The sequence below is a fragment of the Passer montanus genome, unplaced genomic scaffold (genome assembly GCF_014805655.1).
Source record: "Passer montanus isolate IOZ18808 unplaced genomic scaffold, ASM1480565v1 scaffold123, whole genome shotgun sequence".
In the NCBI taxonomy this organism is placed as follows: Eukaryota; Metazoa; Chordata; class Aves; order Passeriformes; family Passeridae; genus Passer; species Passer montanus.
The window spans coordinates 101,562-117,402 of record NW_024359056.1 but is presented as its reverse complement, the minus strand read 5'-3'; the positions used below and the strand labels follow the sequence as shown (position 1 = coordinate 117,402).

The following is a 15,841-nucleotide window of genomic DNA, read 5'->3' as shown; positions in this document are numbered from 1 at the left end:
TTAACTCCCCCTGCTTAGAACAAGGAGAAAATTCCTGACTCCAGAGTACCAGGATCTCACAGAAAGCTTTGGGCACTTGGTCACTTCCTGACTTGAAGGAGTTGGGAAAAGGAATGTAGCAAAACACTGGGCAGGGAGACAGGAAAGATCTGTAGTTTTTCCAGTGACTGTGGCACTGATCTGGCTATTGAGAACCCAAGCAAAGAATTGCTGAGCTTTTCAGCACGTTCCTGATGGACTCAGAAGATGAAAAACAAAAGGATGAATGCAAGTGAGTTCTTTGAGCCTCGTTTGATAAGGGCTTACCTAGTTTTGAGTTTTATTAGACCTGCATCAAGGTGCAGGGATCACCTGAACAAACCAAGTACACATGCAAATTTTCATTTGGTATGGTGTGGAGATTAGGGAGGCTGATTGTGCAAAAAGGAAAAGTTCTCCTTGGTCTCTGAAGCTTAGTGGAGTGCAGTCACTTGGATCAAGTTTTCCTTGTCAATGGCGTTGACTGAAATCCACAGGTGAGGTTTGGCCTTATGGGGAGGGTGGAATCACAAAATGGCTCTGGAGGTGAAGCTGCCAGAGAGTGTCAAGGCTGAAATCAGTACAGGGTCTTTGTGGTTCTCTCTTTCTCCTCCACTGCCCCTAAATGAGAGCAGTGTGAACTTTAAAGGAGGAGAATAAAGGGATAACACTTTTAAATGCCAAGGAAACACCTGGAAGATGCTGGACTCTCAGAATAACATCCACTGAAGCCATGCACTATCTTTGAGAGGCTCCATTCATGCTCCCAGCACTCACAGACATCCTTCCTCTAAAGATTTGGCTCTGTTTCACTTGTTCATACCTGGATCCCTTCAACTATCATGCTTATTCCTACTTCCCCATAAAAAGAGTGACATCCCATGAAGCCCCCAGGCTGCCAACCTGGTGCACCCAGCCAGTTATACATCCTCCCCACTCTCGCTCAGGGAGATTGAGTGGACTTTAATGGTTGGCACTTTGCAGTTCTCATGGACGAGACTCCCTGAAGTGCCTGCACAGCAGCATTCCTGCAGGAACCCTTTGCTCTTGGCTTTGGCAGCTGTGCAGTCTTTGGAAACGGTATTTTTGGTGGGCATGCCCTGCACGGCGGAGAATATCTTCCACTCGCAGACCCCGTCTGACTTGGAAATCTTGTAGAAAGTTTCTCCTGATCCCACAGGGATCCGGACCACCCCTTTGCCACTCTCCATGCTCTGGCCTGCAGGATGGTTGAGGTTGAAGCTGGGGGTTTGCTTCATTGCTGGCTGCTTCCTCAGGAGGCACTGAGCTCTCAGCACGTTATGGAACGCTTTCTTGAACTCTTGACTTGAGCATGGATAGATGATGGGGTTGATGCAGCTGTTTAAATAACCCAGCCAAAATGTTATTTTAAAAAGTGTGTCCGGGGGTTTGATTGCAGGAAAGAAAGAGCCTAAAATGGAAAATACGCAGAGTGTTAGGGCAGAGGCAGTGAGGAATTGCAGGTAACCAAAGAAACTAAAACACTGGAAAAAATAAATAGGATTCTGTTCCGTCTTAAAAAAATTATGATTGGAAACACAATTCCTGCAGGAACAAGTGTTTCAGGATCTGTAGTGTCATGCAATTGCATGGATGTTCCATCAGAAATAAGTCAAAAGAGCTTTTTTATAATTACAAGAATTATATTCCCATTTACAGCTAGAGAGGCAGCTAGATGGCCGATTCCAGGGATAGAGGAAAATTTCTTCCTCAGGGACTCCTAATTCAAGATTAATTACCCAAATGACAGCAATATCTTGGAGGTCATCAGAAGGGGCTTCAGATGGCAAGAAAATCCCACCATTTCAGAAGGGTTAGAGAAAAAAGGGGTTAGAGTTGACTGTGTTGCAGCTAAAAGTCTTTGAAATGATGAAGTTTTGGGTACTGATATTCCCTGAAACCTTCAGAAAATCTAACTATCCACACCCTGCCTTATGGAATGCATCTAAATTTGAGAGAAATTAAAGGAAAGTTTCCTTCTCATATCAAGGAACAGTGGGGAGGGTCTCATAGGCAGCCATGAGATGTGTGTGTATATTTTTTAATTTTAATTTAAAAAAAAATTATATACACACATATTCTGATATATACTTGCAATGTTACCTTCCAAAGATGATTCAAAGAGCGTGAACTTTCTTTACTAGTTCCTTAGTAAAGAAAATACTTTTACATTTCTTCTTCTATATAATGATGAGTTATCTGCTGATTTAAATTGACTTGTTTTGGAATTTATACTCAAATTTGTAATAAACAGGACTTTTAGCAATGACAAATGCTTGTCTTCATGTTTCCCCTGGAAAAACTGTAAGCATGTGGAAAGAAATACTGTGGAAGATTCAGGCATCAATGCATCCATCATCCTCTGCAGTTTAACCATGTCTGGGAGCAGCTCCTAAGCTTTACAGGGATTGATCTGTTCCCTGGACCTCTCCTGGCTGAGGAAAACTGATAATGCCCTCTGAGGATGTTCTGATTGAAATCTGAGAGCTGCTCAACTGCTCGAACCTTTTCCCTCAGTCTTTGTCAAAAAAAGCTGCAGCACTTGCAGCAAATGCTTTCAAGTGGCCACAGCAATTCTTAGGGTGGTTTTGCCTGTGTGGGAATGCATCAAAATCCTGCCTGGACCAGAGACACTGCTGCTGCAGGGTGATTAATAACCTGCTCATCCTGCTGAACACGGGATCCACAGGAGCGATCTTGTGGTGGCAGCAGCTTCTGCACACTGAGCAGAACCCATGGCCCGGGACACTGCTGCCAGGGAGGGCACAGGACCCAGGGCAGGGTGAGAAGCCTTGCAGGGGTCTCTGACCAGGTGGTGTGTGTGCTACAGCAGCAGAGAAGTGACACCAAATCAGGATCATCACAGGATGGTTTGGGTTGGGAGGGACCTTAAAACCCATCCAGTGCCACCCCCTGCCATGGATAGGGACAGCATCCACTATCCCAGGGTGTTCCAAGCCCTGTCCAGCCTGGCCTTAGAACCCTTCCAGAGATCCAGGGGCAGCCACAGCTGCTCTAGGAATTATATCTCAGCCCCTCTCCACCCTCACAGAGAGAAATTCCTTCCCAATATCCCCTCCACCCCTGCCCTCTGGCAGCTTGAAGCCATTCCCCTTGCCCTGTCCCTCCAGGCCTTGTCTCAAGTCCCTCTCCAGCTCTCTTGGAGCCTCTTTAAGGGCATTAAGCCTTTCCCAAAGCTGTCTCTTTCCCAGGCGGTGCACAACATGCCACAGGAGCTCTGTCTCTGTACCGGGGCAGCTGAACCTTTGATTGCAACCTCAGATATGACCTGGGCACAAAGCATGGGTCTCACTGTCTCCGTGGTAGCTTCTGATTGCTCCAAGCTGGACCAGGTAGAGCAGTTTCATTATTAATTTCAATGTCAACCAGATTTTAAGACCAAAGAGGTTTTGCTAAAGAAAATAAATGCTGTTTTGCAGTGAAGCACAAACAAGCACACTTATCCACAACCTAATTTTTTTCTCAGCAAATTAATGCTTCTCTCCTTTAGTGAAAAACAACTAAATAACATTCTCAAAGAACTTTCTGGCTGAAGTCATTGGCAGATGAAAAATAATGAAAGGCTTCTAAATGCCCAAATCATGCTCAATTTTTTGGTTTGTTTCCTCATTTAAATGAGGTGTATCTGCTGCTTTCCCATTTTGTGGCGAGAGAAAAGGTGAACCAAATCCCAGTTTAGGGAATCAGCTGTGTGAGGTCAAGTGTAAAAATGGGTAAACAATAACAATTCCTGTTTGCTGCAACTCCTCGCTCTCTCCAGATGGAATGCAAGGGCTGTGCCAAAGTCTGATAAAAATAGAAAACAGCCAGTGTCAGAGTCTGTCCCTTGCTCTTTTTTTGGGGTGGGATCTGCATGTTAATTTATTAATGTAGCCTTTTTTGGTTCATCAGTGGAGACACTCGTTGCCTTGGAATAACACACAGTGAAAGAAAATGAAGGAGCTTTAACAGCACAGAGAATTTGCTATCTACAGATCCCACTAAACACTGACTTTCAGATAATCATGGAATGGTTTGGATTGGAAGGGAAATGAAAAGTCATCTAATTCCAGCCCTCTGCCATGGGCAGGGACATCTTCCACTACTCCAGGGTGCTCCAACTTGCCCATGGACACTTCCAGGGATGCAGCAGCCCCAGCTTCTGTGGGAAATCCGTCCCGGTCCCTCACCACCCTCACAGGGAGGAATTTCTTCCCAATATCTAATCCAAGTGTACTCTCCTTCACCTCAAAGCTATTCCCCGCCGTGTTATCAGTGCATGCCCTGGTAAAAACTCCCCCTTTGGCCTCCCTTTAGGGTGTGTTTGACACTTAGGGGCCACCAAAATCTCTGTCTTTCTATTGCAGCCACACAGTTACCTCTGTAGCTCAGAAATACTCCCTAATCTTTCCTGTTGGCTACCCAAGTATCTAGGGATAGGGGGAAAATATCTTATTTTCCAAATCCTTGAGGAATGGTGTTCCTCCCCACAGAATCCTAATAACGTGTCCCTTCCTTGCAAACCTTTAATATTCACTGATGTTGTTGTGATCAGTCTCAGTGGCTGATGGATCTGGTAATGAGCAGGAGGCATTTTCAAACCTGGTAACAAAGTAGTTTGTTCAGTTCTGAGCTCTCGGAATGGACAGCTCAGGTCAGATGAACTCAAAGGAGAAATAAGACAAAGATTTTGTGGTTTTTTGTTTTTTTTTTAAACAATGACCATAATTAATAATGAGATTAAACAAGAGTGGTGAACTATCTATTTTTTAGGGTGTATGGTACACGTATGGTACACGTTTCCCAAGCATAGGGAAAGCAGGTGGAGCTGGGATGAGCATTTCCATTCAATCCTTGCCCATTTGGTGACTGCCAGTTCATGTCAGTTAAAGTTAGGAACCTGGACACCACCAACCAGGGCTGAGAAAGCAGAATTTTTGCACCTAATTCTCAGAGCAATTTTTTCCAGTCCTCTCACTCCAGACCAGGTGGAATCACAGGTGCCATCTAGGCATCCTATAGGAGAGCTGGGGGGTGAACAGCAGCTAATATATTAAGTTTTCACCCTTGAAATTAATTCTCTATGCTATTCACCAGCCTTAATATCTTCCTTTGCACACTGTCAGGAATTAAGTCATAAGTAGTAGCAAACCTGATTAAACTTTAAAGGCATCACCTTATGCTGTCCCCCTGCAGACTGTGCTGGAGGAACAGTAAAGAAAGCTTCAAGTGGTCTTTTAATGCATTTTGAATCGTGGATTGAGTAAACGACACCACAATTCCTGCTTTGTTTTCCAAAGGTTGAGGAGACTCAAGTGTCAGTAGCACGATACAATTGCTTTTTGTAAAAGTAAATAAAATAAAATGTACTGTGAGCCTCTCGAGATATTTTGCCATTACGTTTTTCATCACTCATCCCTGGAAATGTCAGGACTGCATTTTCTTCCTGCATATTTTATTTTCCTGTTTGTCAGCTGGAAGTTTCTTCAGCTCTGAGAGGTAAGTTTGCCACATCCCTCCTGGTGAGTAAGTGCTAATTCATTCTCAAAACTGTAATTTGACTTTGTCATTTGTCACAAGAGCTGCCTGATTATGGTTGTTTAAAAACCAGCCCCGATGTCATGCTTCATTTCACTGATGGACAGCAGAGAGTGTTTTAGAACCTGCCAGACTGTAAAAACGTGTGTTATTTACTCTGCATCATCAGTGCCAGCACCATAGGAATCAGATCCCATATATTTGTGTGACCCATGAACCCTCTATGGTGTTAAAAACCATCTCAGCTACAAACCCATCTCTGCTACAAATCCATCTCTACTACAAATCCATCTCTGCTACTGAATCTTGCAGCTCTGTATAGGTTTTCTGCTTTTTCCCCCTCTTTTTATTTTGTGTAGCTTAAATATGGTGATTGAGGCAGACCACAGAGGTCAGGTGGGGGTCATACTGCTTCAGTGTATGGGGGAGATCAGGGTTGTGTCCATAGAGAATCCCAGAACAGTTTGGGTTGGAAAGGACTTTAAATCCTATCCAGAGCCACCCCCTGCCATGGGCAGGGACACCTTCCACTATCCCAGGGTGCTCCAAGCCCTGTCCAGCCTGGCCTTGGGCACTGCCAGGGATCTGGGGAAGCCACAGCTTCTGGGAATTCCCTCCCAGACCCTCCCCACCCTCCCAGGGAACAATTCTAATATCCCATCTAACCCTACCGTCTGGCACTGGGAAGCCATTTCCACTTGTTTTGTAATTCCCTTGTCCCAAATCCCTCTCCAGCTCTTGAAGCCCCTTCAGGCTGGGAACAGGAAGAGCGCTCTGGTTACAGGAAACAAAGCTCAAAACTCAGGTCCTGGGATCTGCCTTGAAGCAGTCAGTCCAGGGGGCAGCAGCTCTTCCAGAGCCATAAAGACCCAGAGGATGAAGCACAGAGGAGCAATGATAGTCCAAAGGAAATTAACTGTGTACCACAGCCTCCCTAATCTCTCATGGCTCTACACACATTGATAAACATTCTACATTTTGTGTTTTCAAGCCCAGTGTTAGTGCTAAACTTTATTCCCTAAGACAAGTGTTCTATACTGCATCTCAGGTCATGATTCAATCCACCGTCTGGAGAGTGTATTTGTAAAAATAAGTATATATAAGATATACATACATACACACACATGTATATATGTTGCTGCAGACACTGAAAGCTGCCCCCTGTACACACATTACCTCTCCTATATGCTCTCATTGTTCCCTTATGGGAAGTATTTTTTATGGACTAAAAAATGGTATCAAGGAACCATTGGACAGTGGGAAATGATCCTGGACTCTGCACAATCCAATTAACAAAACCAGTGCAGAAAAAGCAGTGATGTGAAGAAGCCTTGCACTTTCCAGCCGTGCCTCCCCAGGGCCTGCGATATTGTGGCTATTCCTGAGGGAAAAAGAGAGGGACTTTGTGCTTGGCTATCGCCGATGCATAATAAACAGACATAGAAGGAGGACCGAGTTTGTTTTCCCTCTCAAACCCCTGAATTCAGCTCTCTGCGGCACCATGAGGATGTCTGGGCACAGGTGAGAGGTGAAAAGGTCAGGCAGCAGGAATGGGTCAGTCTGGGAACACTGCACTGATGACTTGGATTATTTCAGACCTAATTTATGCTCTGTTTCATATTGTACCCACTTAGGATGGATGATATTTCTGGGAAATGTCTCAGCAAGCAACTATTTCCAGATTTGCTGTGGGCAGCTGCAGATTTAGAAAGCTGATAAAAAACCATGGGAAGGTAAACTGAGGTTTTGTTACCCGTGTGAACCCAAACAATCACATTGTTTCACAAATCAATGTAATTGTCACTCCAATTCCAGTTCCCAAGCTCTTACTGCAGTGGAATGGGTCTGGATCCCATTGCTGACATTTTGGAGATATTTGATATTTGCCCTGAAGCCCTCACTCTTGAAGTCATTCACTTAAAATAATAATTTTCCTTTAAAAATTAAAAAAAACAAACAACCAGAGAATAATTTTCGAAGCTGGGTCAGTCTCAGGCTGCCTCATGAGTTTGTTGTCTGTCACGATTTTGGAATCCTTGGAGTCAGAAACAAGAAATTATCTCCTTCAGCAAGAGCCAAGTACCTCTCCTATTATCCAAATTGCAGACAAATCCTGACATTTGTTCAGTGGGGTGGGAGGATCATTCACCACAGCCTTTCCATCACTCCCCAACCCTGAATTGTGCTGTGGCATTTGAGCGAGTGAAAAATGATACTCCTGCTTCCTTTACTCTGAGGACTTGAAGGTGGTGGCTGCATGACAAGGGATATTCTGAGACAAGGACGAGGCTCCTGTGACAGGTGACACACACAGGGAGAGCCATGGGAGGGCTCTCAAAGCAGAGCACAGCTAATCGACCTTCCCTCCTTTGTTTTTAGTATAAGTGGTTTTTAATATTTATTCCTCCCCTCCTTTGCTGTGTTTTCAGTCACTGGGACACATTTCAGGATTTGGGAATGGTGGAGAAATGTTATCCCAGGGATGTTCATGGGATCTTTGTCATTAGCTGAATTATCAGCCCAGACCAACAGTGCCTTTCCAGTCTGTGATTATGAAAAATGCCCCTTGTGATCAGCAAAAAAAAAAAAAACAAAAAAACTAAACAAACTAAAAAACCCCTTGCCATGGAAATGTCATGTCTGTTTATCTTCATGGCTCAAATTCTCCTCATTCAATGGTTTAACTCACACACACACTTGTGCTCCGTGACTCAAGGAGTGCAAGCATCCTTCCTCTCCCTGAGCTGGTATCCAGAGAAGGAGCTGGGGCTTTATTCTGAAGGTTTTCTTCCACTTTTATTTTTTTTTCTCTCTCACTGAGAAAACACTGAAATACACTGTGTTGATGTGTGTTGCTACTCTGAGCCTTGTGACCCTCTGAGAGGTCATGTGTCAACAGCAGAGACAGAAAAATGCACTTTATTTTTCTGGTTTATGTTAATGAAAGTAGAGTGGTTCTCTTTGACTCCATTAAAAAAATTACCACGAAATAGTAAATAGAATCCATCTGCAGACAGGATTAGAGGATTCCCTTGACAGTGTTTGTGTCAGTTCACAAGACTAATTTACTCCTAGACCACAAACAGAGACACCCTCCAGCAGATCCTCTTTTTTGCTTTCTTAATCACAAGAATGATTGACAAATGCTAAAACCCTTCCTCTCCCTTGCACAGTTTAGGATTTTTTCCCCCTGTGACCTCCTAGCTCAGACTTTCCCTTTTTATTTCTTCCAGCTTTGAAAAGCAACACCCACAAGCTGATCCACAGAAAATAGACCACAAGCAAAGCTGTGGAAACTTGTTCTCTTCTGAGAGTTTGTTAAAGTGAATCATTAGTCCCAGGCCAGGACCGTTTTTGCAACACCCCCAACCCTTTCTTCCATCAGTTCTGTGCATGTTTCACCTCAAAACAACCTCCAAACACTGTCTTTTATCTTGCTGAAAGGAAACCTTTTGAAGAATTCCCAGAACAACATATAAATGTCTTTCAGTTACAGGACAAGGTCTGTTCTATCACTCGTAACATGAAAACTTTCCATCACTGGGGGCTTTCATTGATTTCTGGGCTCTTCCAGCTCTGAGTCTTTCTACATCTGTCCATCTATCTACATATATCCTATATCCCTTTCTAGAAATTGCAAGAGGAGAACAAAAAGCCAAAAATGCAGGTTGTGATTGGCAATGCCAGAGCCCAGCAAGCCCTGATTGTCCAGATGAAGCTGCATCTGAGCCTCTCCCCACAAAACCCCTGCCCCTTGGCCCAGGAGCTGCTGATAAGCTCAGGCTGTTCTCTGTAGCCCTCTCTGAGAGATGAAGACAGCCTTAAAGCTGCTTTTTCCTGTCTCTGTTTTGTTATTTTGTGTTTGTCTGGTGGTTACTGAACTGTCAGTTGAAGTTGTCACTGATGTCAGCTCTGCTTGGTTCTGCTCACAGTAATGAAAGCCTGACTTCTACCAGTGGAAACCAAAGCTCTGACAACATTGTGTGTTACAGAAGTTTTGAAAAGCAAATATTGGCCTCACTTATTTTCCTGCAACAGGATTATAATTTCGTGTTTTTTTCCACAAACTTCAAGATAAGTGAGAAGAAGGTGTGTTGGATTATTAGGCTGAAGGATTTTGCACAGAACCTTTGGAATGAAACTTAATCCAAGATACTAAGAGAAAAAACCTTCCTTACACAGACCGCAACTGGTACCTTTACACTCCAGTTTCAATTAAAATAATTTCTTATACCAGGGATACCCCAGTTGTTTCTTCAGTTATTTTCAGTAGAATCAGCCAACATGGATATTGTGCCTTTCTCAATATCCTTCCATCCATCTTGCCCTTCCCATACCTACAATTCAAAGGCTTCCACCCTGCTTTATGATACATTTCCGTAAACCTAGCGTTTCTTGATTGGATGCAGCTCTTGGCTGGTAGAGTGGATGTTAATGGATGTGGAAATTTTGAAGGTGCTGTAGATCACAGTGAAATTAATCTAAGTTTGGGGAAGTTGTGCTGCATGGAATGATGAGCACAATTGTCTGAAGTGGTTTCTGTAGCAGTTTAAGAGTGTCTGTTTTGTGGGCAATCTGCATTGGGAGTGGTCTGGCTGATGGAATCATGGAGTTATAGGCTTTTAGGTTGGAAAAGATCTCTTGGATCATTGAGTCCAGCTGTCCAAGTCCACCTATAAACAATGTCACTGCATGGCACCTCCACATCAGTCAAATCCCTCCAGAATTGGTTGATGGGACCATGTTTTGGTCTGTCCCATGGCTACAAAGCTGCAGAGCTGGTCAAGTTCTGGTGGCCCAGCCATGTATGCTATGAGCCTCCACCAGAGTTTCAACAAGGAGGATTTTATACATCTGGAAAGTCAGACCCTGACAGGACCCCAAGGCCCTGTCAGGATCACTTCCCTATCCCAATTGAGCCTGGCTTCAGGACAGACCTGAAAGTGGTTGTGATCTTTGGGAAAGCGCCCTGCATCAAGATGAGTCCTTGGCTTTTTTGAGGACTTTTTTTTAGTGCCACTCGTCTGTTTAATCAGTTTTTTGTCCTTAAACAAAAGCAGCAAATAGGTTTTGAAAGCCCTATAATATATGCTTTAAAAAGGCCCAGTAACCTCCCAAAAAAAGGGAAAAAACCCTCCAGAGTTTCCTTACAAGGGATCAAAGGAGGATACAAAGCCATTCTGGAGCCCAGAAGATTTCTTAAATCCAAAGCAAATTAATTAACAGCTCTGTGTGGGCAATCACATTTGCAGATGAAAAGTGTGTTTAATGCATTCTCTCAAACCCTTTTTGAGTATGTTTCAGTCATCTTGGCAAGCAGCATTCCAACGTGCTGACATCCTGGCCAGCATGAGCCAGGCCCTGGAAGGCTTCTCCCTAGGAAACAGTTCCAATCCAGCACTTCCCAGTATTGACCAAGTGGAAAAAATTCTGAATTTTTTTTTTTTTTTTTTTTTTACATTAGCAACAAGTTTTTGTGTGTCTTGATAAATCTTGGTAAAGCCAGTAGAGGTTAATTGAAAAAGAACAGTTATTTATTAAAGTTTGAAAAAATAGATTTAAAAAAAAAAAAGGAAAACAAAATCCCCAAATCTTTCTTTCCATGTTTAGCTAAGGCTGTTTTACCTTTTATGTATTGTTCATATTGTTGTCTTACTAACTAAAGCTTCCATAAAATCTTTATTTTTCCTGTACAGCATAAGCCCTTTCCATAAGAAAAACTCTGAAATTGAGCAAGTCACAGATTTTAGTTTCCATTTTTGAAAAACCTAATATTTAATGGCAGAGCCCAACTCAGTGTGATGAGCCATGTTTCTCACCCTCAGCTACAGGTATGGAATTAGTATTCTGCTTTTCCATCCTGCAACTGCATCAAAGGTAACTGAGCAAGGTTTAATTAAAATTCTAATTACTTCTTTATATTCCAGCAAAGCAGAACAAATCCCCAGCTTTGCTCCTCTCTCCTCTTTGGAATGACAACTGGAGAATAAATATTCATCTACAGCATGGTGGCTGAGCCATTGTTTGGCCAGTGGGCTCAATGGGTTCCCAGAAAAGCTGCAATCCAGAGCAGTATAAAATTAGTTGGAAGGACCCTCACTGCTGTCTCCTGACTGGCCATATGAAAAATTGGATTAAAAGATTAACTTTGTTTGGAGCTATGGTATCTCACAGGATGAATTTCCTGATAGGAAGCGGATATTTTTTTCCTTAGAGTGAGAATCATCAATGCTGAGCACTCCAGGAGATCTGTGAACATCTACTTCAACCCTGAATGTATTTATATTATGACCTTTCACACGTTTAAGTTGCCTGGCTGCAAATATAAACACACAAACCCCTAAAGATCCTGCTCCTATAGCAGAGATGGTCAGAAATATCTGCTCTAGTTCACAAAAGAAAATTTTCTATGTGGAAAAAGTACAAGATTTCTTCCCTGGTTTTCAGAATTTTGTTTCTCATCACTAGAGACGAGATTTGGTCTAATTTAAGACTCGCGTTTTTTTCACAGTGCCTGTTTTGTGGTGGTGAGTGTTTTGTTTTTTTGACAGCTTTGCAGTACAAAATTGTTCCCTCAGAGCTTTTCTGATCAGCATTACCACACCCAGCCACAAGCAGAGCCCTCCCTGCCCAGAAGGTGCTGGAAGATACACAGGGGTTAGCTCTACTTACCAAGAGGCATTACTACAAAAAATGGGAGCCAGCAGAGAACGAAGCATCCCACAACTATTCCCAGGGTCTTGGCAGCTTTCTTTTCCCTGGAGAACTTGAGCAGGCGCACAGAGAAGTGGTGCTTGCTTTTGGCGTTGGTTGCAGAGCCGCTTGCACCAGGTATGTTTTTGCGGTGGATGCGGAGGGTCACCTCGTCGGAATGGGATTTCTCTGTTTTCAGCCCAGAGGTCAGCCCTTTGTTCTCCCTTTTGGCCACCACATAGACCCGGCAGTACATCACCAGGATGATGATCAGGGGGAGGTAGAAGGAGCCCAGCGCTGAGAACAAGACGTAGCCAGGCTCCTCGGTGATCTGGCAGATAGTCTCATCCTCTGGGGCTGGCTCCTTCCAGCCGAAAAGGGGCCCAATAGAGATGACCAGGGACAGTGCCCAGACACACAGCAGGGCCAGGAGGCCCCTCCTCTCTGTCACTATGCTGGGGTACCTCAGTGGGTAGCTCACCCCGATGTATCGGTCGATGGAGATGATGCAGAGGCTCATGATGGAAGCAGTGCAGCAAAGCACATCAACAGCTGCCCAGATGTTGCAGAAGATCCTTCCAAAGACCCAGTAACCCAAAATCTCCATGGTAGCTGAGAAGGGCAGGACGGTAGAAGTCAGGAGAAGGTCAGCTACAGCCAGGTTGATGATGTAATAGTGGGTGACACTCTGGAGGTGTCTGTGGCAGGCTACAGACAGGATAACCAGGATATTACCTAAAACCCCAAAAACAATCAGCCCCCCTAGAATAACACCCAGTAAGATGGCCTTGGAAATGTTCACGGGCTCCACAGAGTGGGTGCAGTTGGAGCACTCGGAGGAGTTTCCAGGGAGGAAAGCCATGGCTGGTAATGTCCATGTGAGGCTGCTGAACTTCACCCCCTTTCCAGGCAGGAACAATGACAAGATCAGGAAGGTCCTATAGGCAACATTTGCTTAGCCTTGCTGGGGAAAAGAGTTTTGAATAATGTTTTAGAACTGCAGCACCAGCAGCAACGAGAAAGATCCAGAAACATATTAGAAAACCTACCCTTGCTCCTAAGCTTTCACCAGAACAACATGGTTGATACTCACCAGTTCCAAGTCAAATTTAACTCATTCTGCATTTTCCTTGGGGTGCACAAGTGGGGCTACAAACACCTGAGGCTGTTTGTCCCACTTTCCAGGGCTATGTGATAAGAAATACTGGAGCTGCAGGTTAAAATAATTTCTGTCTTTTGGGAAAGGTTCTGTATTTAAGGAAAGTAAATATTCCAAAGGGTCTCCAATTTAGCTTCTCCTGAGAAGAAATCACTGATGCTTTTAATTGCCTGGTGTTAGTCCTGATTCTGCCTTAAATTTGGCTTAGAAACCTGACTAGGTGGAGGTTGCCGCTGTGTCTGCTCAGCAATTTTGTTTGAGATAGCCATCACTCCCCATCCAGGGTTTAGGCTGTCAGTCAGAGCTTTCCATATGTGGAGCACTCATCAGTCGAGGTCCTGGGCTGCAAATTAAAGCTCATATACATCAGCTCCTGGCTTGCTCTGAGGGGAAGAGTGGAGTTTGCCGTGTGCACAGGGCCATGCTCTTGTGCTCTCTGCAGATCCTCACCCCCCTGGAGAAGACAAAAACAGGAACAATGCGATTCCCAGAAGCCACACTCGCTGCTAGGGTTCCCATATATGAATAGAGCAGGAGGCTATTTTAGGGTGCTTTCCTCAGGCTGGCTCCAGCCAGTGGAACCAACCTTTTCCAGCCCAGCACTGTATAACAGCAACTGAGAGATCCAAGTGGGTTTTCCTGCCTGAATTTTCCCTTCTTTATGGGCTAGGCATCAATCCTACTTATTAGCTCACCTGTAGAGACCAGTTCTAGGAAAGACAGAAGCTTGCAGGACACAATTCAGGACTATACAAACTGTGCAGCAGATTTAGAAGCCCAAAATTTAATCTCAGGTTTCTTTATAAAGTGAGACTTTTCCCTGCTAAAGTATTAGTCCAGCTGAGCTGCCAATATTGAAAATCTATAAGGAAAAGCAACTCCAAAGCCAAGCAGAAGACGTTGCAAGGAGCAAGCCTCCTAGTGAGTGACACAACATTTCAGGGTATCTAGAAGCCAAGCTCAGCCTTTGCTGACTAAATATGGAGAAAAGGTACCTCAGATGGAAAAGTGAGGATTAGCCTGGGAACCGAGACCTGGGGGGCACAGAGAGGAGAGCTGCAAATGGGAGCTGCAAAACCTTTCCCAGCATCTCCATATGAATATAGAATTTCCATCCCAAATATTAATCTGAGGTGAAAAACCACCACTAATACTGTGGCTGCAAAACTCAAGATGAGGAAGGACTCTCTAAGTGTCCTTTGGGATGAGTCCCTCAGATCGCACTTAAGCAGTAACAACTGTCCCATTTCCAAACCTTCACACTGAACTTTCCTTCAGGCAAAAGCATTTCAAATTCTGAAGCCCCAAAATTCCCAGTTCACAGGCAGGGAGGAGGGGGGAAGGGGGAGATGGATAGGTATCACACTGCGAGTATTTTACTTCAGTACAGTAAAATGAAATTGGATCTTATTTTCTTTCCCACCAGATGGAACAAGTTGAGGAATAATCCCAAGAAAGAAAAGGACATATTATCTAAGCACATACATGAAAATTGAGTGTTGCATCGAGCATCTCTGAGGATTATAATTGTGATCATTACCAAATAATGCCCAGCCTGTGGAGATAGCTGATACTGGGAAGAGCAGACCCCAAGCTGCTGTGTCTGCCGCACACCCACCTCTTCAGTCTTCAGAAGGCAGCACAGATCCTGTGAGCATCTGGGAAGGAGATTCTCAGCACAGCAGGCTCCTCTTTCATGCAGGGATGGGGCTCCGTGCCTGGAAATCCTCTGCTTTGCTCCCTTTGCCCCACTGGTAGTTCAGCAGCTGGCAGTGGGGCTGATTCCCTGTATCCCGCGGCTGTGAGGGGCTGGCTCCAGGCTCCCTGGAGGGATCCGTGCCCCGTTCAGAGCTCAGCTCCACACTGCCAAGGAGCAGCAGGAACTTTGCTGCTCTGCTATGTAGCAGAGCGGTAGTCTTACCATTACCGTAATTCACTGCCACTCCCGTATTGCCCAGAAAGAAAGAGCACTCTCAAGTGTGGTTTTAAATATTTTCTTTTCTGTTTTTTTTTCCACTAAAACTCCTGCAGAGACCAGAGAGTGGAAGGCAGATAACAAAACTCCTGTTCATGAATTAACACAAATTTTTTGGGATCTAAAAAGAGAATTTCCTGCAGGACAAACAGAACAAGGAGATGAAGGCAGGACAAACTGCCTGGGGATTCTGCATGGCGGGACAAGGCACAACTGACTGGAGATGGGGGTTTAAGGAGGAAATTCCTCCAGCAGAATGTGCTGTTGAAGGGAGGTTGATTTTTCACATGGCTTTTAGTTACAGTTTAAAAAAAAAATGTCCAAAGTTGCCGATGAAGAACAGATACAAAAGTGATGTCCTGAAGTGAAGGGGACACAGAGTGGGCTTTCATACCCAAAGGCCAGCAAACACTGTAGCCACAAGGAAGTAGATGAAC

At 44.3% G+C, this 15,841-nt stretch overlaps 1 protein-coding gene across 1 annotated transcript; it reads right to left on the bottom strand.

Moving 5' to 3' along the window:
- Window positions 1–340: 340 nt before the first annotated feature.
- ADRA1A (adrenoceptor alpha 1A) lies at window positions 341–13,132 on the bottom strand. Its single transcript, XM_039698367.1, has 2 exons — window positions 12,250–13,132; window positions 341–1,450 (listed from the first exon to the last, which is right to left on the bottom strand). Exons 1-2 carry the CDS (start codon window positions 13,130–13,132, stop codon window positions 939–941), a joined length of 1,395 nt encoding a protein of 464 aa, XP_039554301.1. The 3' UTR covers window positions 341–938.
- Window positions 13,133–15,841: the final 2,709 nt, after the last annotated feature.